The sequence below is a fragment of the Bubalus bubalis genome, chromosome 11, assembly GCF_019923935.1.
Source record: "Bubalus bubalis isolate 160015118507 breed Murrah chromosome 11, NDDB_SH_1, whole genome shotgun sequence".
NCBI classification, from domain to species: domain Eukaryota; kingdom Metazoa; phylum Chordata; class Mammalia; order Artiodactyla; family Bovidae; genus Bubalus; species Bubalus bubalis.
Window position 1 is genome coordinate 63384348 of NC_059167.1, and position 26160 is coordinate 63410507.

At 33.8% G+C, this 26160-nt stretch overlaps 1 protein-coding gene across 1 annotated transcript in view; it reads left to right on the plus strand.

The window, feature by feature from the left end:
- MDGA2 (MAM domain containing glycosylphosphatidylinositol anchor 2) overlaps positions 1-23404 on the plus strand; it is a 912048-nt gene extending 888644 nt beyond the window's left edge. Inside the window, exons 15-17 of the mRNA XM_025295819.3 lie at positions 7850-7980; positions 18701-18806; positions 21476-23404. Coding sequence (XP_025151604.2) covers positions 7850-7980; positions 18701-18806; positions 21476-21564 — 326 coding nt within the window. The 3' untranslated portion in view covers positions 21565-23404. The remainder of the gene's footprint in view (positions 1-7849; positions 7981-18700; positions 18807-21475) is intronic.
- Positions 23405-26160: the final 2756 nt, after the last annotated feature.

A 26160-nucleotide genomic window follows, 5' to 3' on the forward strand; every position in this document is an offset into this window, starting at 1 on the left:
ATCAGGACCTTACCTCAAGGCTGCTCTTCACTGCTTATTTCTCCTTGGTCTCACATCCCCTCCCTTCCCTGAGTAACAACAGCTTGAATCTGTCCACTGGAATTCAGAGAAGGACATGGAGGCTGAATGAAGGCTGTTTTCTGTAATCAAAGAAATGGGGGGATACAGAAATACTTTGTGCCCAGGAGCCCTACAGGGCCCTTTGTGGTCTCATTAGGTCTTAGATTCACTCATTTCTAGTCAGTAAGATGAGTTCAACATGCTTTGTGCCTAGTTTAGAGAAATTTAAAGGATGATAGAACTATCCATCAAATAGTCTGTTATTTATTTGGGATAACAAATTGCTGAATAAAATAAAAGTCAAAATGTAATATACAGCAAAAACGCATGACAAGCCCATGCCATGGGTGAACAAGGGAGAGAACATCTAGAATAGCAAAGTTAAGGAAGAAAGGAAATGTAAGCCATCCTCTAAGAGAATTGTTGCTGAATACAAGCAAGTTAATGTGCCCTTAGAGAGAAGGAGGCCAAACAAATCCACATATCAGTTTGTAGCAGAGAAAAGTTTATTGCAGAACAGACAAGGAGAAAGCACAGCTCAAGCTAAAAAGCCCAAACTCTCTGAAGGTTTTCAAGGAAGTGTTTTATAGGTAAAATTTGGGGTGAGGACTGCAGGGTGTGAGACTTTCTTTTGATTGGTTGGTGGTGAGGTAATGAGGCGGTGCTCCAGGAATCTTGTGTTCAGCCTGGTGTTAGCATTCTCCCCTTGGGTGGTGGCCTTTGTTCCTGCAGAAGAATTCAAAGATATTGTTATGTATATTTCTTCAGGGTACCCAGGACCCTGCCCCATCATTGCCCTTCTGTTTTCTTGACTGTTCCTCCTTTGCTTCTGCCTTTCTTCACTTTTCTGATTAGCAACTATTTGAATCTGCCCTTTGGTAGACCCAGAAGGTCTAGGACACTGAAGCCTTGTTCCTATAAATAAAAAATGGCAGACTTGAAAAGGATTTGTACCTGGGAGGGCCCCATAGGGTCCTGCTCTGTTTTAGAAGCAAATAGTGACAAAATCTATAATGGTCTCTGACATATATTGGAGAAATAGAAAGTCTTATGAAAGCTATGTTTTAGTAAAATTTTGGATACTGATATAGAGGTTCAACTGGATACAAGAAGGCATGGTAATGACTGGAGAAAGTAAACTGACTTTTAAAATTTAAGATATCATTTCAATTATATATTTAAAAAATAACAATGAAGGGTTGCAGCTGTTTCTATTCAGGCAGAAAATAATGATTTTATAATTTCCCATTTTGTCTGTGTGTATAATACAAATGATGTTACCAATTACCTATCAATAGACATAGCTCTTGCCTGGAGCTAGATGATTTCAGCACATCTTGAAGCTCAAATTAATGAGTCTGTATTACTGATTAGAATGAAAACATAATTTATATGCAAGTGATTCCCTAGGCTTTGGAGTAAAGCAAGCTAGAGATTATATGAATTTGGTAATTTCAAATATCTATTCTAAAAGAGTATGCCCATTTTAGGACATATATTTAAATTATTTATCTAAAATATATAAAAAATACTTATAGTAAAATAATTAGAAGCAAGTTTATGTTTAGGACTTAATGAAGGAAGAGAACTTGGTAATAGTAATTATAAATAATATTTAAGCAAATTATATTTTATACTGCAGTTTATATGAAATAGTACTAAAATAAGAATTGTGTTATTGAATAGCACCAGGAATAACTCCAAAACGCAGGTCACAGCTCATGAGATAATACAGCATTTAGGTCATTTAGTCTTTCTGACTGTAATCCCCAAGCATGAGATAAACAAATGTGTCCTAACTCTGGCCCCTGACTCTTAAAGACTGGTGACCAAAAGATAAGAAATAGGAAACCCAGAAGAAAAATACAGTTAAGTTTTGCTTACCAACTTCAAACTTGTTTCATGCACTACATAATGTTTGAAAATCCTTCAGGATGATTAAAAACACACCTATTGATATCTGGTGCTTACTAAAGCATAAACACACTGCCTCTGAGGATTTAAAGTTACTTTTAAAGGGTATTAACACAATCCATTATATTCACTTTGGAATTTTCTTACTATAATACTATAATAATGGGCTGAATCAGCTTTGCTGAATTGAATTTCTCTTGAATAGCTTTATTCTGTTTCTCAAGTCCTCACTTTGTTGACCAAGATGATCTGGACATAAATTTAAGTAACTTCTGGTACTGAATTCCCTTTTATCATTTGTCTATTAATAGTATTTTTGTCATCAACTCTAAAATAGACTAGTGAATCAATAATTTGTCTTTATTGATTTGGATAATGGAATAGACATTACATTATAATATATTTGTAAGAACTTATTTAAATCAATTATATTTCTAGTGTCTTTTTGTTAAAACACAAGTAATACTTCCTTTTAAATAAAATCTACCCATAAAATCTATTCAAAAATTAATTCAAAATCTAGGATAATTCAGCCTGGCCTCTTTAGACCTAAGAAAAGTCTTTTCACATAGTACATATTTAGTAAATAGAAATAGAAATAATCCAAGTTTGAGTTTATATTACATAGGTAAAAATAAAATGTTAATAAAAAAGTAAACATGATCACAGGTAAAGCATATTCTCTGAGATAAAATGCATTCACTATTGATATAATAATTATTAGTATTGATATAGTAGTGGTAAGTCATATCTTTTAATATGTATATTATTTCAAAAGTCGGAGAAGGCAATGGCACCCCACTCCAGTACTCTTGCCTGGAAAATCCCGTGGACGGAGTCGGATACAACTGAACGACTTCACTTTCACTCTTCACTTTCATGCATTGGAGAAGGAAATGGCAACCCACTCCAGTGTTCTTGCCTGGGGAATCCCAAGGACGGGGGAGCCTGGTGGGCTTCCGTCTGTGGGGTCGCACAGAGTCGGACAGACTGAAGTGACTTAGCAGTAGCATTTCAAAAGTATGTATTTATGTAAGTAAATTATAAAAGACATGGAGTAAACAGTGCTTGGCTAGCCTAATTAAAATGAATAGATCTAAAAAGGATATCATCATTTTATTAACATTTAAGAGATATTGCTGTGTATTGATTTGGTGTTAGAATTGATTCCTCTCACTGCAATCAAAATAGAAATAAGACTGTGTATAAAATGTTATTTCACTCACTGCCATCTATTTACATTAGTACTTCATTTACTAAAGTATCCAGTGGTAATTTTTTAATGTATGGAATAACTTGAACTGAATTGGTAGCTTAGAGGAAGCACCTTTCATTTTTTTACATGCAAGCTATTGAAAGACCTCTACTGGGTAAAAAAGCTAAGGTGATACATTTAAGAAATACAAAAAAAAAAAAAAATTAATGTAAGATAATTGATACTTTCCTTTCTGGAAAAGCAATGCAGTTTAAGTAGAAATCAGTAGAAATGATCTTAGTTCAGCACAGTTATCACTGTTATAGCTAGAGGCAGGCCATGGAATTGACAAGCAGTCCTTTCCTATTTAATCCCCACACATATTATTTCACTACATAATTTTCAAAAGGTATTTGTTACATAACACTTTGTTCATCCAATGACAACAGGTTCAAAAAATTATTATCACTTTAATGTTTAACACAGTTTATTTTCATCTGGGCATGATTTCCTTGGGAGCGCTCCCCATTGTGGATTCATGTTTAAAAAGAGAATGCAATTACACCACACAGAAATATGTGCTGTGGTGACTTTTCCTTTTGGTATAAGATTGCATATCTGATACACAGGGACCACCACCAGCCAGCAAGAAAAACTGAGCCTCACTGAGTGTCTAGCAAAGATGAATTTAGAAAGCTACTCCCTGTTACAATAGCTCACGGAGTATAGGGGAAAAAACCCCAGAAAGTTCGACTCTTAAAAGGCTCAAAGGTACAAATGTTTTTCCATTTATTCTCGATTGTTGAATCATTATATAGTAGTGAAACCTTACATGCAGCTGGCCTATAGCTTTAAATTTTAGAGGAGGAGCTAACAATCCACACCCATGCTGCGCATATAAAAGAAGCCCCATTAGTGGTTTTAGGGAAAATGCCACAGGATTACTTAGAACTATTTAAGAAGAATAAAGAGGAAGAAGAGAAAAAAGAGAGAAAGAGAGAGAAAATCAGGCTTGATCCCACAGTATAAAAAGAAGCTAACAGGTACACAGTAAAATAAGCACATATTGTCAAAGAAGAATTACAATTTATATTTTCAAGAAAGTGTAAAATGAACTGTATGAAACAAACAAACTAAAAAGATAAGAATGATACAACAGTGGAATCATTCACTGTTTAGAATGAAATTAGAAAAGAAGGAATAGATAAAGGACCAAAATAAAGGGGAATTTGATAAGATCAGAAAAGAATGCAACATCAGAAATAATACAGCTGGATCAAGATGATATTAGGAGCAGAAGGATAGAATCCAAATTGTGGGAAATGAATCAGTACTGTACTATGAAGGACAAGCCTGAGATTATCTGTTACACTGATGGAAAAAGATAGAAGATGATAGAGTCTGAAGCAAAAAGTGAACATGCAACATGGAAAGGTAAAACAAGAAAGAAAAGTGGATAATATTATATGTAAATATAGATGCATTACTTCTAAAGACAATACTAGCAAATCAAATCAAACCTAATAAGAAAATAGTAGTCTATTACCAAGTTATTCCTGTAGTATACTCATAATTCAACATTAAGAAATGTATACTGATGTAATCTATTGCATTGAGAGAGAAATAAAGAGGTAGTATTTGATATCTTCATAGATAAAATATACTGAAGATAATGTTTGAGACAATTTATGGTTTATATACTATAACTAATTTCAGTTTCCACAGAAAACTTATGCTAGTTACGCTCATCATAATCATTTACTAGATGAGGAAATTAAGGGCGAGAGATTAAGAGACCACGTCAAGCTCATCCAGTTAGAAAGTGAAAGTTATGATATAAAGAATGCAATGTTTTTATTGTTTAAAAATTAGGTGTTTGTATTTATTCATTTGTGTATAATATGAATACAGGTGGTCTTATGAATAAATAATTAAGCAAAATTGATCTAAAAATCTGGAGGATAAATTACTTTATAACATATAATTGTACATAAGCTGTGCTCATCTCACACACTAGCAAGGTGGTGCTGAAAATCCTTCAAGGTAGCCTTCAAGAGTTTGTGAACTGAGAACTTCCAGATATACAAGCTGGATTTAGAAAAGGCAGAGGAACCAGAGATCTAATTGCCAACGTCCATTGGATCACTGAAAAAGCAAAGGAATTCTAGAAAAACATCTACTTCTGCTTCACTGACTATGTTAAAGCCTTTGACTGTATGGATCACAAAAAACTGGAAAATTCTTAGAGATGGGAATACCAGACCACCTTACCTGCCTTCTCAGAAACCTGTATGCAGGCCAAGAAGCAAGTGTTAGAACTGGACACAGAACAACAGACTGGTTCCAAATTGGAAAAGGAGTACTTCAAGGCTGTGTATGTCACCCTGCTTATTTAATTTCTATGCAGAGGATATCATGAAAAAAGCCAGGCTGGATGAAGTGCAACCTGGAATCAAGATTGCCAAGACAAATATCAGTCACCTCAGATATGCAGATGACATCACCCTAATGGCAGAAAGTGAACAGGAACTAAAGAACCTCTTGATGAAGGTGAAAGAAGAGAGTGAAAAGCTGACCTAAAACTCAGCATTCAAAAAACTAAGATCATGGCATCGGGTTCCATCACTTCATGGTAAATAGATGGGGGGAAAATGGAAGCAGTGACAGACTTTATTTTCTTAGGCTCCAGAATCACTACAGATGGTGACTGCAGCCATGAAAGTTAAAGACACTTTCTTCTTGGAAGAAAAGCTATGACAAACCTAGACAGTGTATTAAAAAGTAGGGACATCACTTTGCCAGCAAAGGTCTGTATAGTCAAAGCCATGGTTTTTCCACTAGTCATGTATGGATGTGGTAATTGGACCTTAAAGAAGGCTGAGCAACAAAGAATTGATGCTTTCAGTTCTTTCAATGAGAAGACTCCTGAGATTCCCTTGGACTGCAAGAGATCAAACCAGTCAATCCTAAAGGAAATCAGCTCTGAATATTCATTAGAAGGACTGATGCTGAAGCTTAAGCTCCAGTACTTTGGCCATCTGATGTGAAGAGCTGACTCATTGGAAAAGACCTTAATGCTGGGAAAGATTGAAGGCAGGAGAAGAAGGGGATGACAGAGAATGAGATGTCTGGATAGCACCACCGACTCAATGGACATGAACTTGGGAAAACTCCAGAAAATAGTGAGGGACCCTGAGGCCTGCCATGTTCTCTATCTTGCTGAATTGATGCTTACTATAATATATATTGATCAGATATTATTGACTTGTGCATTTAAAATGAATTTTATTGCATGTAAATTATACCTTAATAAAGCTGACTTTTTAAATTGCATCGATTAAAATACTGATTGCCTAGCATTAAAATACCAGATTTTAAAACTCAATGGGTTCAAATTCTGCCTCTGCTATCTTCTCATTGTATGATATAAGGCAAATTACTGAATCACTCTGTTTTCTTATCTATAACATGAGGATACAGTATTAAGCACTTCACAGAATTGTTGAGAGGATTCATTCTTACCTGAAGTGTTCAACATATCATATTATTATTATCATTATTACTGTTAGTACTATGTGCAGTACATGAGACTGTTGAGATACATCAAATCATGAGACAAAACCTGTTTTCATTTTCTCTTAAGACAATTCTTTTAGGGAAAAAGAGATTTGGATGAAAAGTAAACTGAAAATGAACTAAGACTGATGTTAACTGATGATAAAAAATTCGATAAACTTTGACCATTAAAGACAGTACATGACTACATGCTGTATTCGTTTTCTGTTGCCAGAAAATTACCACACACTTCATGACTTAAAACAACCACACGTGTTATCTTAAAGTTCTGGAGAACAGAAATTTAAAATGAGTATGCTGCTGCTGCTGCTGCTGCTAAGTCGCTTCAGTCGTGTCTGACTCTGTGCGACCCCATAGACGGCAGCCCACCAGGCTCCCCCGTCCCTGGGATTCTCCAGGCAAGAACACTGGAGTGGGTTGCCATTTCCTTCTCCAGTGCATGAAAGTGAAAAGTGAAAGTGAAGTTGCTCAGTCGTGTCCAACTCTTAGCGACCCCATGGACTGCAGCCTACCAGGCTCCTTCATCCATGGGGTTTTCCAGGCAAGAGCACTGGAGTGGGGTGCTGTATAATGGAGCTAAACTCAAGATGTCAGCAGGCTTGCTGTCTTCTGAAGGCTCTAGGGGAGAACCTGTCTCTCTGTCATCTCTAGCTTCCAAAGGCTGCTTGCATTCAGCTTGTAGCTCCTTCATTCATTTTTAAAACCAGCAGTGTTGCATCTTCTCATTCACATGACCTTCTCTCCTGTATCAAGTCTCCATCTTAGAAAAAAAGATATATGTGATTAAACATAGGGCCCACTGAGATTATTTGAAATAATCTTCCTGTCTCAAAATTCTTAATGTAATCATATCTGCAAAGTCTCTTTGCCATATAAGATAACATTCAGAGGTTCTATATAGATTAGCGTGAGATCATCTCTGGAGACCCGCCATGTATGCCAAGTGTCCTAAGAGGAAGATTGGAAATGAGAGAGGAAGAGAAGAGGAGACACTGGAGTATTCCATGAAATTTCATTTTTAAAAGTTTACAAGTGCTCAGTTAAGGAGAAACAAGTATGAAGCCAAAATAAATACACAGAATAAAATTACATTGTTATTTTTAGGTGTTTTAAATGTCTATCTACGTTTGAAAGGACAGACAACCATAGAGAATCCACTGTGGTCTTCAAGTGGGAACAAAGGACAACGATGGAATGAGGCACATGTTAATATATATCCAATTACTTCATTTCAGGTAAGAAAACAACAGTCGTGTCTGTGGATAAATTGTTGCACCTGAGCATAATGTTAAAGGCAGAACTTGAGCAAAATTAGAAAAATAGTATGTAAAAATTCTGATATAAGCATCACAAAAATCACATGATTGTTTCCCTTTAGTTCTAAAAGCAGTGTTATAAAGGGAAAATGCCCTTTTCTTTTATTAAGTAACATTTCTCAAGTAATATGTTTGAATAATGGTCTATCTGAATTCAAATGATTTGCCTGGAGAAAATGTTATCCATTTCTATAAAATCATATGTGTATATTTTGTTCCCTGAAGACAAACAACATAGATTCTTATATAACAGAAGCTGGATAATCAGTTCTCAATCTGAATTTTACTTAATGGAATTTTGTATGCTTTAACAAAATGTGTATCTTTGTCATTTTAGTAATTTATTACTTTGATTTTCAATGTCAGAGAACTTTAAACAAATTGCTTTTATTTGTTTTTATGTAGAAAAGAAAGGCTTAGATAGGATTAAGAGAAAGAACTAGTTGCAAATATATAAAAAATATTTTAGTGTTTATACTAGTGGTCATCATGGCTAGAAACAATTTATCATGAAGCTGTTTTAATGAAGAAAATAATGTAGTTTACTGATTTTAATAACTTTATATATGTGTTTTATATATCAGGTTGAGGTTTTTTTTTTCATACTGGGGAGTTCTTAATTGCATTTTATGTCATTTAGTAAGGGTATGAAAATTCAGACAGTGTCAATTATGCTAATTTTTAATTGGTGGAATATTCTTTTTTGGTAACCTAATCTATAAAGCTGTAATGATTTTGATTTAGAAATTGCATTACTAAAACTTACCAAGATGATAAAAATGCATTCAGTTGTTCACTCTGGTAAGGAATAATGGAGTAAGTCTAGTTGATTATCTAAAAACACATAAAAGCAACTCAAATAGATCCTAATAATTTTTTTCTATGAAAAAGAATAAAATAGTAAAAATGGAATATATGGCAGCATATTATTAAACTAAATTAAACTTGTAAAGATGGAACGCCAAAGCATTACTGATAGAAGTAACCTTAATATTAAAATGTGCATACCTCTATAGGCATCAAAAAAATCTTTCTAAAAAGACATATTTTTGCTTTCTATATCACTGCCTTAATTAACACAAAATTATTAAATCAAATATATATATGTTAAGCATTTAAGGAAATAGTTATATTAATGTTTCCTTCAGAGTCATTCCTTGATGCTGTAGACATCAATTTAGTCTAAGTACTTCCAAGATGGGTTTCCCTGGTGGCTCAGTGGTAAATAATCTGCCAACAATGCAGGAGACTTGGGTTCAACCCCTGGGTTGGGAAGATCCTCTGAAAAAAGAAATGGCAACCCACTCCAATATTCTTGCCTAGGAAATCCCAGGGACAGAGGGACCTGGCAGGCTACAGTCCATGGGGTTGCAAGGTCGGAGATGACTAAGCGACTAAACCAACACCACCACACCTTCAGGACAGTCATTTATTGTCACAGACAACAACTCAATACTTATTGAGCTAGTACCGTATGTCAGGCACATTGCTAGGCATAAAGATTTAATAATGATTGTTTACTTCAGATTGGTGGGAATACATATCTAAACACATGCATTACATAATGTAATAATGTCAGTAGTAAAATATGCAGAAGTTTCTATGAGAACACATAATGAACAAGAAGAGTATAGAGGAAAAGCAAGAGGAGCCTGTAGCATGGGGTGAAACCTGAACTGGAGAGAGGGATTGCAACTCAGAAAAGGGGCTAATACTAATATCAATGCAGAGTTCAGAGTAAAACATGAAGGTCATATCTCACAGGATTTGTCAGAGAAACATGGAGATGTTTATCTGGAATTTGGAATACAAAAATAAAGACTGATGTGAGATGACATTAAGGAACCTCAAGAGCATAGGCACTGGGGAGTCATGGAAGATTTTACTCAGGGGGTGGGATGGTGCATCACTTAGGTGGTTGTATGGAAGATGATTCAAGGAGGTAGAATTGGGCCAGCAAACCAGTTAGGACACTTGTAAAATTCACATAAGGGATATTGAAGGGACAAACCAGGGAAGTGGTACAAAGAAAAGAGGATAATTTCAAGATATCAGTTCAGTTCAGTTCAGTTGCTCAGTCGTGTCCGACTCTTGGCGACCCCATGAATCGCAGCACGCCAGGCCTCCCTGTCCATCACCAACTCCCGGAGTTCACTGAGACTCACATCCATCGAGTCAGTGATGCCATCCAGCCATCTCATCCTCTGTCGTCCCCTTCTCCTCCTGCCCCCAACCCCTCCCAGCATCAGAGTCTTTTCCAATGAGTCAACTCTTTGCATATATTTGGGTATAAAAACTAGCAGAACATTTTTATGTTGGGAATTTGGGAAGTAGCCATGAGTGACCAAGAAGTTTCTAACTAGAGAATCTTGAGTAATGCCTGTTATTTTACCCATTATCTTAAATAACAAAGAGAAAAAATTCCGGGATGATTAGGGTTATTTCTGTTCTGGACATGTTAATATAACACGCCTGTGCAATGTCCTCTTAACGATGTGCAGAGGGCTATTGTATATATTTTTCTGAAACTTTGAAGACAAACATGTGTGTAAGTCATTAGGCTTTATGCATTCCCCAAAACTATGGGAATGATTGATATTTCCAAGGAAAAGTGTACATATTTGAACAGTTATTAAAGACAGTAGAACCACATAGAACACAAACCAATCATCAATAATAAACTGTGGAAGAACAGTTTGAACCTAAGTAGTATTTTTTAGAGTTACAAGGAAAAGATCCAGGAAAGTTTGGTGCCCACAGAATTTGAAAACTGTGATTCTCAAACTGGAAAGCAGGTCAAGTCCAGATGACTGGTCCTTACAGAGAGTTCCCACTTAAGAAATGCATCAGGTGGTAAGAAAATTAGGAAACCACCATCTTATCTAAAATTATTTCACTATTCATAATTAATTGTCTTCACAGTCACTAATCATTTCTTTTGCAATATCTAATCTACTTTCAGGGGATTCCCAAGCAGTGCTAGTGGTAAAAGAACCCACCTGCCAATGCAGGAGACGTAAGAGACCTAGGTTCTTTCCCTGGGTTGGGAAGATCCCCTGGAGAAGGAAATGGCTACCCACTCCAGTATTCTTGCCTAGAGAATCCCATGAACAGAGAAGCCTGGCGAGCTCCAGTCCATGCACAGGACTGCGACTTAGCACTCACGCAATCTACTTTTAACTCTACTCGGAGTATTTTTCATCTTAGCTATTATACTTTCCATCTCTTTAAGTTCAGTTTGAATCTTTTTACAAAATACTTTTCATATCTTAAGTTAATGTTTTGAGCATATTAAGTCCAGTTATAATAACTAATGTCTGCTAATGATATCATCTGTGCCAGTTTTTGGTTGGTTTTGATTGATTAATGTTTTCTCATCTTTACAAGTCATTATTTTCTTGCTTTCTTACATGTCTGGTAGTCTGACTGGGTGTCAGACATTGTAAATTTTACCTTGATAGGTGATGGATTTTTTTTTTTTTTTTTGTATTTATTTTTGAGCTTATTTGTGGATGTAGCTTTTTTTTTTTTTTTTTCAAGACTTACTTTATTTTTGGCTCTGCTGGGTCTTTTTTTTTTGTATGTGGGCTTTCCCTAATTGCAGAGAGCAGGGGCTGTTCTCTAGTAGTAAGCAGTGTGCGGGCTTCTCATTGCTGTGGCTTCTCTTGTTGCAGAGCACAGGCTTCAGGCAAATGGACTCAGTAGTTGTGGCCCAGGAGCTTAGTGGCTCAGCAGCATGTGGGATCTTCCTGGATCAGGGATCAAACCCTTGTCCCCTGCATTGGCAGGCGGATCCTTAAACACTGAGCCACCAGAGAAAGTCCTGTGGATGTAGTTTAGTTATTAATACTCAGAAAATTTTTGATAATTTTTGTTCTTGCTTTAAAGATTTGTTAGGTGAGATTAGAATAGTCTTTGCTAGCAGGCTGATTGTTTCTCTTCTGAGTACTCTATCCAATGCCCCATGAATTATGAGATTTTCCCAAGTGTGTTAGCTGGACACTGCTCCCTTAATTGCATCCCTCTGGGCCTTTCCCAGCCTTACATACTTTTCTTTCATTCGAGTCCCAATCAGGACTTTGCTGAGAACTTCAGGGGGTTCCTCTGCAGATGTCTCTTTCTCTCCAGTTATTTTTTTGCTGGTTTTCTACCCTACATACTCTAGCTGCCTTGGACTCTCAGGTCTCTCTTCAACCCAGATTTTCTAGTAGGCTCTACCTTTGTTCTGCTTTCTTCATAATCTATAAATTCTGTATAGGGCAGTCATACAGCAGACCTCATTTGACTTCTGTCACTCAGGGTTCACTGTTCTTAATTACCTGATGTCGTCTAGTGTTCTCAATACCATTGTTTCAATATTTTTGTCAAGTTCTTTGGCTGTTTCAGTGGGGAGGGTAAATCTGGTTTCTGTTACTCTATCCTAGAGGGAAGCCAATCAAAAAATGAAGATTTTGAATCAATGAATTTCTAAGCTGTTTAAATTACTAATGAAAAATGAAGATAAAATATTTTTTATATTGGATCTCTAGGTTCTTCTATCTCCAAGACATTTCAAGGTCTATTGGCTAAGGATTACTTCACTTCATAAATTTTGATTGTTCAAGGAAACACAACTGCGGCATCCAACCCCATTTTTTAAAATTTAATTTTGTTTTCAAGTTTCTCGTTGCTGTCAACTTTTTTTCCAACTGTTTTTTTTTTTCCTCAAAAGCCATTTATAAACTATCAAGCTTCTCAAAAATCTTTCTTTGGTGTGTGATGCCTACCAGAAAAATATGGCAAAAAAAAGTATGAAATATATTGCCATATAAATTAAGTTGTGAGAAGTTTTAATATTATTCAAATGTAGGTTTGTGGCATCCAAGGATGTCTTTAATTCAAGTGGATAGGGTTTCTCTTACTTCTTGGAATTTTAAATGAAAAATAAGTGATTCTGAGCCTCTGTTAACATTTATACATTTTGTTTTATTTGTTAGGAGTTTGTATACATTCAAATTAGTTTGATCATAAACTCTAAAAAATAAAAATAAAAAACTACCACTTGAAAAGTTTCTTTGTCTAAGTCTGTCCAATATATTTGCTTAGCTGACAATAACATTATTGTGTAGTGCTTTTTCAGGCAAATAGAAATTTTCTCCTACTAAAATTTCTTTAGGGCTCTTTTTCTAGAATTAATTTAGCATGATCAGTGCTTGTAATGAAAATATATTTAGCTATATTCAGAAGGATTAGGGGGAAAAGTTTCTAAAAAGTAAAATTAATACAGTGTTAGTCTTCCAGTGTCCCTTTTGTTTTATATCCTACACCTAGGAAAATATTTAACTGCCCTTTTTAATCCTTTACTTCTTTCACAGTACCTTTCAGACATTTTCTGAGGGAAAAGTATAGAGGCATTATGAGACTGCCTTTACATTTTCTTAGTCACAGGCAAAAAGAATTCTGGAGATCTTCTATTCTTATACTCTCATTTAAAGATTTGGAAGTAGGCTTTGAGACAATTTATCTTAAATCACACAAATCCTTAACGTTAAATAGGGATTGGAAAAGAGATTATAATGCTCTCATCACATCATTCTGCTTTTATATTTATCTAAGAATAATAACAATCCAGAAAATGTTATCCTTAGTAGACATTGCATGCTTGTGTAGATATATATCTGACATTTTAAGCCAAATTCCAGGACAGTTATAGACATGATGATGGCTCCTGAAGTAACTAACAATTGAAAACATTTTCTAATTGCAGTTGATAGTGCCATCTAGTTCTTTCTGTTTTTGCCAGCAGCCAAAATCTCATGTTATTATTTGAGATTAGAAGCTTTGACAACCAACTGACATGTATCCAGCAAGTTGGACTGGCAGAGTCTTGAGAAGTTACACTCAGTGTTAATATTTATGTAGTTTCTCCAAAAAAAAAAAAAAAGAAAAACTAAAAATAAAAAATCAAAATTTAGGCTACCCACCTGTTTATTATGTTGTTGCTGTTATTGTTCGGTTGCCCAGTCATGTCAGACCCTTTGCAGCCCCATGGACTGCAGCACGCCAGACCTCCCTGTCCTATCCTGTTTACTATGTTACCTCTCTTCAAATCTCTTCTGTATTAGTTATGGATAGTTCTCCTGCTCTTTGCACTTAAGGGAAAAGGCCATACTCCCCTTCTGCGATGGCCCACACTCTGTGGAGTGCGCTTCTCTCTGCATCTGAACAAATCCACATGTTGCCTATCAAAAAAAAAAAAAAAAAAGGGAGCGGGGAAGGATAGTTATTTGCTGAACCAGTAATAAAATGAAGGTAAAATTATTAATGTTAATAGCTCTTTTCAAATTTATTCACATCCTGAAGTTTTTCCAAAGATGTACACTGTCAGTTTTAAAACTGCATTCCAAGTCTTTGCCTTAGCAGTAATGATCAGAACCAATATATGTCATCAGAAAGAAAACATTTGCAGAAGGCACCATTAATGTTGAAGTCAGATCATCAGAATTGTGTTGTAATCTTTGACTCCCCATCTGCTTTTACTCATTAATGCTACATGTAGCTCTTCCCACTTTTCTGAGAAGTTATATTTGAACATCAGCTCTAATAGCATCATCTGTATTTTCCTACATATTGATATCTATATCTTTATGCTTTAAAGCATTATAAATAAATGTAAAAAACTATCAATCGATGACTTAAATTAATTTTATGTAGTGTAGTTCTAATACAGAAATTCACATTTTTTTTTTAAACTCCCACTAGCATTTACTCACTAGGAATTAATTTTCTGATCATGCAATATTTCTCACATATTAAGTTTGCTGAATTGCATGCACACACTGTGAAAATATTACCATTTTAAATTTGTCACTTCAGTTAAGGGAAACCATTTTAAATAAGATCAGTGTGATTGTGTGAAGAACAGGCTCTGAGTAATTTGAACCCTCTTTCAGGAGACCTAAACGTCAACATTCTCTCCCTGAGAATCTAGATGCCATTAACTGCTTCTTGAAGGCAATTAAGCCAAATGTGTCAGAAGTATTGAAGAGGAAAGGAACGTAGTCTTATCCTTGCAATGTAATAGTAGTCAGAATCATGATGGTACTTAATTAAAATATGACATAATTTAAGCTATTAGAAAGAATTTCTTCTCTGAGTGAATATAATTCAGACTTTTTTCATTGCATACAGATCATATCTTCCAAGTTGAGATACATCATATTATAATGGACTATTATAGTTTCTCATCTTTGTATTTGAGGAAAAAGATGTTTGTCATCAAGGATTTATTTTTAAAAGCACTTGAAAGTTTGGCCAAGGTACATTATTTAAATTTAATATGTATACATCCTATCTCTGTTATCTATCTCGTAGTCAAAAACAATATAAAGGAGAAAGTGTCCCTCTAGGTCTCTGTCTCAAAGCCATTTATAAGTCTATTAGAATCTGTGTCATAATAATTCAGATAGCATTGTAGTTGGTGTTCAGAGCATAAAGAGAATAATGTAATAAATATTTCTTTGTGAGAATCTAGTGAGTTAAAAAGACAATCTATATCTTCCCAATAACAAAGCTGCTATGGAAATTAAAGGAAACAAATCAATACACTGCACAGTGTATTTTTCTTTCTTCTTGTCCAAGCAGGACCATCAGGAAGGTTACAGTGTTTCTCTAGCCTGTTGGATTGGATCTCCCTATCATCACAAGATTCAAATAAATATTAAAAATACCAGTTATAACTGTACCAAGAGTTTGATAGTCAAAAGTTATTTTTATCATCCCAGTAATAACTGCTACTAATTCTCTGATTTTTTTTCCACACAATAACTAAAAATATGGAAAGTAATCAACTTTATTCGAAGACAAACTGTATTATCTATAGTTGTACAGATAAATATAAACAATAAGTTTACAAATCAGTTTTTACTACTTCATTTAGGATCACCATGAAGTATTTCTATAAAAGAGTGTTCTGGATAGAGGCAGTCCTCTGGGCATATGACAATTCAACTTTTGCTGATTTGTATTTCTGCTGTTCATTCAACTACACACTTGTGGTCAACATTGCCAGTAGGCAAGCAGCACACATATTGAAATACATCAGTCAGTCTACTCCCTGACATTTACCATAAAAGGTTCCCCAATACTCCCTCTCAATCTGACCAGAAAAGAAGGGTGGCAGCATCCTTCACGGCCTTGCTGCTTGGAGAGCTTTGTTTTTAGCACAAGCCTAGGTTCAGTCTTGTGTTTTTGGTCAAGCTGCACAGGGAGGCAGAAAGAGGGGAAGAAAAAGAGAATTAATAGGAAAAATAGAAGTGTTTAATACTTTAAACTCAGTAACAGAAGTTATGAAATGCTTTGAGCAATGGCAGGATCATTCTTTTACTGAAAGGTAGAGTCTGGCTGCTCACTGCTTAATAGTCAATATAAGGCCAGGTTGGTGGAAAGGAAAGTTTGCATAATACATCCTTCTTCATGCTTCCTTCCAGGATTAAAATTTGACTGGGAGGCAGAAATCTACACTTTCTTCCATTCAATCTTTAAAATACACACATAAAAGAAAAAATTGTGATGATAACATCCTACTTCTATTCAGTAAAGTATTTGTCTTGGGGGAAAGTGGAAAATATTTGATTTTGTGGAATCAGACTCATAATAGCATGAATTTTGAGTTCTGACTTTCTCCAAGATAACATTCCATTCATGTTGTTATCTTCAGGAGAGAAGACTCAGCATCACATGACTGAAACTAAGAAGGGGGTGGGAATAACCATTGATTTACTCTTAACATTGATTCTTTACCAGGTAAGCAGCACGTGTTAAAAAAAAAAAAAAAAAAAGGAAAAAAGCCCCATTACTTAAAAACCCATGGTTAGGAAAAAGGCAGTACTTTCTCACAGATAGACTGCTGATAAGGGCAATTTAAAATGATCCTGAAGAACCATGTGTTCCAAATAATTGTGTATAATAATTATGTGAAATATATTCATTTCAGCCTTGTTCAGAATAACAGAAAATAATTTTATTGTCTAACAATAATAACAATACATACTGATTAAATAAATTTTGTTCTATCAATAACATGGACTATTCTGCTGCCATTAAAATGACTTCTCCTTTTCCATATTCAGTGCTTTTGAATTTTTATACCATTTATTTTTTATTTAAATCTTCTCTCTTGTAATTTAAATAGTCGTCTGAGGGTTTTTTAGCCACTACCCAGATATCTTCCAAAACACCACCCTAAGTCAAATGCAAATTATCATTCCCAGGCAGCCAAACTAAGGCTTCAGTCCTGATTCTGTCTAAGGATGGAGCATTTATACACTGCCAACTTGGTTCTAAATATTTTAACTCTGGTCTGCCATTTTATTTTGGCCTCAGTGATATAAGACAAATTGGATGCTTTTCAAAGAAATGGCTTTGGACACTATTAACATATAATACTTGTCTAAAAATAGGTAAGCAAGAAACCCTCTCCGTATCTAATTTAATTCTAAATTAAATATAATAATAATAATATAATAAAAAAAACTTCTCAAATCTTTTTATCCTATAAAATCATGAAACTTATCCTCATTCTTATGTACCATATTTAAGTAGGGAAAGGAAAGTCCTCAGAAAAATCACCACAAATTTACCTTTAAGGAGTCATATTAAACCCTCAAGATAAGACAGAAACAAAAAATTTTGTATTCATAAAAATAGACTTTTGCTGTAATTTGTTGCAAAGAAATAAGATTAGAGATCGAATTAAATTACACACATTAGTTTGATGTTGAACATAACTCTTTATTAAGCTAAGTTTTCTTCAGAAGGAACAAACTAGGTATTTCATTTTGGTACATAGAAATTTTTCTGGGAATATAGTCACTAAGTGCATAGGTTACTTTTTCTATCAAAAGGATACTGGAAGCAAGGCGAATTTGTGAGACAAGACAGAAAATTTACGAAGAGTCTTATGTCTATAAAAATGAAATAAAAAATTGTTAATTGTCCTTATATTGACTTTGTATCCAGAATTTAGTAATAAATGTAGATTGATTTCATTCCATCTACTCTTTCAACACTGATGTCTTAAGACTTAGTGCCATCCACTGTTCTAGATACTGGAAGTTTGAAGATCTGCCACTAAAAAGACATAAATATCTTCAAGTATTTAAAAACAAAGCATATGGGGAATATGATTAACTTATTCACTGTGTAAACACTTGTTCTGGGCTTCTGTAAACATAGTACTGGCACAGTGAACCTGGAACTGATTCATCCATAAAATGTATCTTTAATAGAAAGCCAGTGTTATGAGATATGTTTAGAGAACATTGGAGGGAATCTATTTTGAAGAAAAAAAAATTCTTTACCCTTGAAAGCAAAAAGTGATATAATTTGTTTTTTGTAGCTGTTTTTATTCTATTATTCAATTAGGTTTAGTTTCGTTTTAAAATTGTCACAGAGCTTATAAAATGGAAAACTGCTGTACAAGGAAGATCCTATTATTGGTTTTGTTGAGAAAGTTTTTTTGCAAACAAGAATTCTGAAGACTACCAATAATAAATGATACCAGGATTGTCAATTTTAGGTTTGGCTCCTCTATTTCTCAGTAAAAATTCATCTGCAAATCAAAGTTCTACATTTAGGTTTGTTTCGTTCATATTTGTAGCTCATTTTTGAAGGTATTCGAGGTCCTGGCATAGAAGGTGACATTGCCATTGATGATGTATCAATTGCAGAAGGAGAATGTGCAAAACAAGACCTGACGACTAAGAGTAAGTGTCTCTTCTTGGATCTGTTGGTGTGATGTTAAAGTAAAGTAATGACTATTAGGCCAATATGGTCTAATTGTTAAAATGAATTTATTTTTAGTTTGTTTATTCAAAAATTTCCTATGCATGAAACTCTAAAATTTCAAACATATTTTAAAATCAAATTATTAAATCCAGTGGTAGACATTAGACCTCAGTTATTTGACCTAAAATAAAAGTAATTTTGATTTTGGTTCATATAAGGCAAGCACACTTTGATTTTTAATTATGGTTTTTAAATATTTTTTGTTTATATTATTAATTTCAGAGGATTTTTAAACTATTATTAAAATATCTGGCTAATCCAAATAATCAACCTACATTTATATAGCCATGGCTATTTTTATTCCCCCAAGTTCATGAATGTATTTTATAGGTCTAACTTATGCCAACCATTTTAACAGATTCAATCTTGTGATGAGTCTTAGTATATATGTATTAAGTAATGGAGTAGCCTGATTTTTTTCCTGGTATGATTAATCTCCTATGTGCATCACAATCTTGTTTAGTAATTTGGTTTCACTGTTTATTCTGGTTTGAGTATTATGATATAATGATATATTCAAATTGTATTTTTTTCACCAAAAATTCATTTTTAGTAAAAGAGGTTTATATAGAAAATTATAAATAATGCAAAAAGTATCATTTATGTATTGGGCTGTTTTTTTTCTTAAATCCTCATTATGTTATTCATGTGAAGATGAGAAATTTAAAATTATTCTTATGAAAAATTCCTCCAATTGAAGGATTTTCATAGAACCATCTGGAATCTTTAATTTTGTAGTTATTTAAAGAGGTATCAATTAAACTAAATATGTACAAATAACTTATTAATTATTTAACACTTACAAAAACAGCATGAAAATCCACTTTATATAAGTCTAGAGCAAATCAGAGTCTTTGTTAATTGAGTATATTTGGTGAGAAATTATATCAGTCTGTATGTTGAAAGTCAAATTTATACAACTATCCACTGATTGCCCATAAAAACTGAATTGACTCCATTTTTGAATATTGTTAAGAGACAAAAATTAAAATTGTGTATAACAATGAGCCATTTTCCTCATTTTTTTCACCTTCTTGTCATTACACTTAACATTTCAAGTAACAATTTTAGTAAAAATTTCTCCTTATGACTGGGTAATTTTGCTTTAGAAAACCAGTAGCTAAATCCAAATGAAGTAGGTTTATCAAATACACAGAAAAGCAAGCATTCTTCTCAGAGGGAAAACAGATATCTTTTGAATTTCACAACATGGATCCATGACAGTAACATTATATTAACTGAAGATAGTTACCATCTTATACAGAAATCTTACATTTTGATAATTAAATCACTGAAAATTATTATAAATCAAATACACTTTCCAAATGTGGAAAGCAAGAGAACATAATTTACTTTTCCAAAAGGAGAAAGGAGAAATGTAGCCATAATGAAATGACCATAAAAACCCATAGGCATTTTATTATTATATGATGGAACAGTTTCATAATCAGTTTTGTTCTCCTAAACTACTAAGTCCAGAAAAATGTGTAACTATTTTAAGTAAGATATCTGTATTTATTGGCGGTATCTTTATTTACCCTCTGTAAATCAGAGAAAATAAATCTAATTGAACAAAAAAAATTCTTTGCTATGAGATAATATTCTATTACATTTGTTTCTCTTTAACTATCACTTTTAAAGTTCATTTTGATGAAAACTGTTGGATGAATATTAAATTTATGTTAATTTTTAAGTGCAAACCAGCTTGGAGACCAAAGGCCTCTTCCTAATTGCTCAGGCTCCCAATCCCTCTCTAGTAGAAAATGTAGCACTCTGGCCATGCTATCAAAAGCTGAGATTGTGTGTCTCTCTGTAACCCCAGCTCACTCCTAGGTGAGACCCATTTTGTAACTTAAGACAGGTTAATGAATTATTGGGTTTGTCCTTGTTAGTCCTCCTAGGTAAACTACACATTCTAAGAGGTATCATCTGGATATGAAATTTAAATTACCAGCTACAGGAGGCATCTCAAGGTTTATCGGTGTAACAATTTTTAGTTAGAACAGACTTCATAGCACTTTAAAAAATTACACTAAGGAGAATATTATTTACCTAATTTACAGATAATTGACTGATCATATATATATATAATCCACTATTTGCAGTAGTTAATTCCTTTACCCATAATAATCTCTACCTAGTTTTCATACAGTAGATTTTCTCTCAGTGGTCTTTAAGCTTAAACATCTCTGAAAACTTTTTTTTTTAAAGCTGACCTTTTAGATTTTTGAGAATTTTCTCTGTGTGCATGCCTTCATGTGGCCAAAAAAACTCAGGTTGAGCTAAGCCACAAATTCATATAAATATCTTCTGAACAGGTTTTGTAGCATATCATATCAATTCAAAAATCTGAAAATAGTTTTTTATCAAATTTCTAGGCATATATTCAAGTTATTTTCCTTTTCACTTGTCTTGGAAATGAATCTGATAAATAAAACAAACCAAACCAAAACAACAAATGTTTTCCAAAAATATCTTCTGTGCACTAAAATTGTTTTGTTAGTTCACTAAAGTTGTATTGGTAGCTACATGGGGTACTTAGTCTCGTTTTCCATTTGTTTCTTGGCATTTATTTCCTTGTCTTTAGATTCCGTTGATGGTGCTGTTGGAATTTTAGTACATATATGGCTTTTTCCGGTTATCGTCCTCATCTCTATCTTAAGTCCTCGAAGGTGACCTTACCCTGGCAGAGGCTATAAAAGATTCACCAGGCACTAGCATGAAGAAAGAGTCTTTGTAAATGGACACTGAAAAAACAAACTACCAAAGATTCCTCCACTGACTACTGACTCAAAAATAAAATAATAAAAACAAATTTTTTAAGCACTGGGGATAAAAAGACATCATGGAAATATAACTTATTCCACACTACAAATAAAAGAAACTCTTGACCTGAGTAGAGAAGAGACCTTCAGGTGCTTCTATGGCTAAAAAGATTACATACAGCATCATCTGGTCATCTGGTTGAACTCGGAAAAAAAAAAAAGAGCTATAGAAATCCTTGTCAAAGCACAAAGTCATGGCTGGTTTTGTTTCAAATGAATAGTTTGCTTGTTACTATGGAAACCTAATGGCCTGCCAACGAAAACCTCACTGTAAACAGGGTACGTGAAGAGCTGGCATTTATTTTCCTTTTGAGAAGGTTTTGCATAGAGAATTAAATAAACGTAGGCCCTTTTACCTTTGGTTGTTACCCTTCCTTGACAATAACCCGAACTCAGAATTATTTAAAACATTCTTCTTCCTCCCCACCTTATCCCTACCCCACTTTATTATTATTATTTGTTTTCCTCCCATGGCTAAGCTAGATAACTGTATGCTGTCTCTTTTTGCATGCACTACTATCCAGGATGGTAAACCTGGGCTTACACATTACACAGGCTTATCGGAGTTTGCTTGCGGCCACTTGAACACCCAAACTAAGTCATCTGTTCCAACGAAGAAACCAAACCACCATCTTTTATAAATTGCCATGGAAACCAAGTGCCTTCAATGAGACAAGCCTGAATAATTTTCAACTCAGAAGCTTGCACTGCTAAGAGTGGTTTGTGTAAAACTATTTTATAAACAAACTACAGAGCCTAAATGTGCAAATTACAGGCAAGACAACAAAGCCGCTTCTGAAGAAGAAAGGACCGAAGCTGCTGCGTAAGCCCATGCAGACGAGATATTTGTTGTTTGACCTCCTAGACAGCCATGGCCTTTTGGCTTATTGTCCATTAGAAAATAACTTCCATTGAGACCAGACATGGGAGCAACACTTTTTTTCTTCCAGGTTATTAAATGGGTCAACCAGAACAAAAGGTTGTTAAGATAATAATTAGCGCAGAAGGTGGTAAAACACAAGCGTGATTTTTTACTCTAACCTCCATTTGAAATGAAATTGGCCCTAGCTTTAGAGGGAACAAGAAAATGTCTGTGAATGCAGTGCATACAAACTCTACAGTGGAACTGGGCCTGAAAAATCTGGCTTTATTCTAAACACTGAGGGTAAAATGCCTCTGCCCTTTAGTCAGACTCTGTGCAAATTGTGAAATATTATTTTATTATTTTGCCAAGATTAAAAAACACTTTTACAAAAAAACAAAAACCTGTAAAAATGATTTTGAGCTACCTGAGGACAAATCATACCTTTAACCAGCCAGTTTTCCAATGCATTGTAAATTTCACTTAAACCTGTTGGTTATGAAAATTTGAAGATCTTTTTCCTTAAATTATCTCAGCTTTTAACTTCATTTAAAAAGACTTTGTCTAAAGAAGAATACTATTATTATTATTATGTTCTCTCAACACCCCAGGATTAAAAAACTGATTATGCAAGTAATTGGGATATAAGTATTAAATTATAACATTTGCAAATATTAACATAAAAAGCACAACAAAATGTAGTGGAAAAATGACAACGCTTGATTTTTTTAAAAGAAAATTCTGTAGAAATGTTTGTGCAAATTCAGTAATTCAACTTAAAAGATAATTTTACAGCTATGTTCAATAAAGCCTCTTTCCAGGTAAGGTATGAAAAGCAGTATGTGTGTTTGTTGAACAACGTTCACTTATCACCAAAATGAGCCTAGTTATACAATTTACTGGTTATGTTACCATGGGATAAATCTTCAGTGCTTCATATACTGTAATGCCTGCCGGAAGAAATTCTGATAGGGAATCTCTGATGCACTCTCCCTTATATGTAATACATGTTAAAAAAATCAAACTTTTGAAAGTAAAATATGAAACAAATATGAACTTGGAATTTAATGTGTATTTTCATAGTTAAAGAGGGGACCAGTCTGAATATTCCAGTAGTAATAGAATCAAGCTAACTCAAGTTCTTTAAATTAAGCAGAATAAACAGATGAATTTAAAAACATATTTGAACAGATCAGGCATATTGAAAAAAATTTCAAAATTATAGTCACCTATTTATTTTATCAAACCAAAGAAATTAAAGTAAACAATATTTGAGGCACTTAGCTTAATATTTACTAAATCTCCCTTCAGCTTGACTTCCATTTTATGTGGCAACTAACCACTTCTCTCCACTCTCCCATATTTGTGAATCATTTTTTTGGATTTATTTTCTGCATATTCATTTCTGATAATATCAATAAAAATATTCTAGATCAAAAGAGAGGCTTAACTCATTATACCTGGACTTCTTTCCTTGATCTTTATTTGAGTGAGGCTTTTGCAAAAATCACAACAAAACAAAATCTACATTCAGAATATTTGGATATGTATATGTCCTTCCCAGAAAAAGAATCAAGTCTTTTCTCCGAAGTCACCTTGCACAAAGAAACTGCTGTCAGCAAAAGATACAGTTCTACTACTTAACATTCACAAAATAGTAAAGTCTTTCTATAACCTTTCACACAGTAAGAATACACAAACCTTCAGAAGTTCATGAGAACTGGCTGGTACTCCAAAAAGTAATTTTGATTAAATGAGAAATTGCAGATGAGTGCCAAAAACAAAAGAGTAATCAGAACTGCAAATCAATCAACTTTATTGGTATGGTAATAAATTAAAATATATAACTCAAATGGGTTCTAGATTGCTTATATAAACCAACAAACATAGAATCAATGTTTTTCACTCAGAGTAAATGTTTAGTTGCTTTAATTGAAAGGCAATGGATAAAAATGCAGAAATTTTTAAAAGGTTGGCATACAGGAAATATAAATTGTGAGGTATTCCCTTCTTTAATATTAGTTATAATAATGACAACTTTAAAGCACTTAATCTGTTTACCAACTCCCTTCCTTTTCCTAATACTTTTGTATATGAGTTGAACTCTCCAGTGTATCCCCTTTTCCTTTTTGATAATATTTTAAGTGTAATTGATGCCAGTATTTTGTTGTTGTTGTTCTCTCATAGGAAGGCATTAGACAATGGAGCTTTTAATTTCCTGGGAGAAAGATTATATCATATGATCTACTGCCAGTAGTTGATCCTAATTAATAAGAAGCATTACTCTGTTTCATCAGTTCAAAGCTGCTTGTTTCTCCACATTCTAACATCTCTGCAATCAGGCATATTTTAATTACAACTAGCAGCATTTCTGTGTAGTGATATATAAAATAAGAGTGCATCCTAAAAACAATGGCATCTTAGTTATTGAAACTCACCAAAGTTTCCAAAAGTTTCAAATCCTGCCCAGTGTTATTACTTTTCAATAGAAATAATAGCCACTTCATATTTGTAGGATTTATATTACTTACTGAATACACATTATTTAAAAATAACATAACTTTAATTTTATTCTTTTTAAAAATCTGAGTCTTCTCTTACATACATTATAATACAAACCTAGACCTGCTTTTTCTTTTTTTCCTGCTACCTGTATTTTAGTTCTATCATGAATTACAATATGCCACGTACCCCTGGATTAAAATGTTTTCTGTTTTTCTGTGATTCATAGCACTTAATGTGTTAGAAGTTTGGCCTGCCATTAAATTTCTTTCAGAGATTTGAAAAATGCATGGTGCATCACAATATCATGTAATAGGCTAAACTAATGGTATTTCATTTCACCTACATCACAGCATCGACTTTGGCATGGCAATGAATTGTGATAATTACAATAATGAGAATTGCAAACCAGCTGGTCAGTTACATCATGTTAAAAATGGTAAAAAAAAAATACCATTCTTTACTTTTATATTTTAAAATATGACAAAATATGAATGACAACTGTACTAACTTTTCACCAAACATGCATTTTTATTTTAAAGACTTTATAATAAACTTATCTGTCAAAATGTGTAATTTGAAGAACAATTAATTTAGTTCCATACTTAAGACTGTATGAAACTGGCTGTGGTGTTTTTCATGATCAATTTTTGTTTGTTTTGATTAGTGAATTGAAAGATACTGACAGACTACATAATCAGAGTTGATAGAATGACTTCAGAGGATTCTATTGAATGCATGTTCTTTATCAACAAACTTTTTTTTTTAATGTGCCTTTCAAAGATCAGAGCCTCTCAACAGACATTTAAACTGGAAAAAAATTGTTCTGAATTCATTTTCTTCTTGGGTGATGGCTACTTCTTACTAATTGCTTCGTCTGCATCTCAACAAGGGAGAAGGTATACTCTTCTTGCAACTGGGTAGTTGATGTCAAGGAGGAGTTATTGCATTTTCTGTGAAAACAATAAAATCATAGGGTTCAATCCCAAGTTATTTCCTTTCCTAAAATGCTCCCTTTGTGACTAACTGGCTTGATTAGTTTTCTTAGTGCTTATTTTTAAAAAGCAATGTCTCTGGCATTTT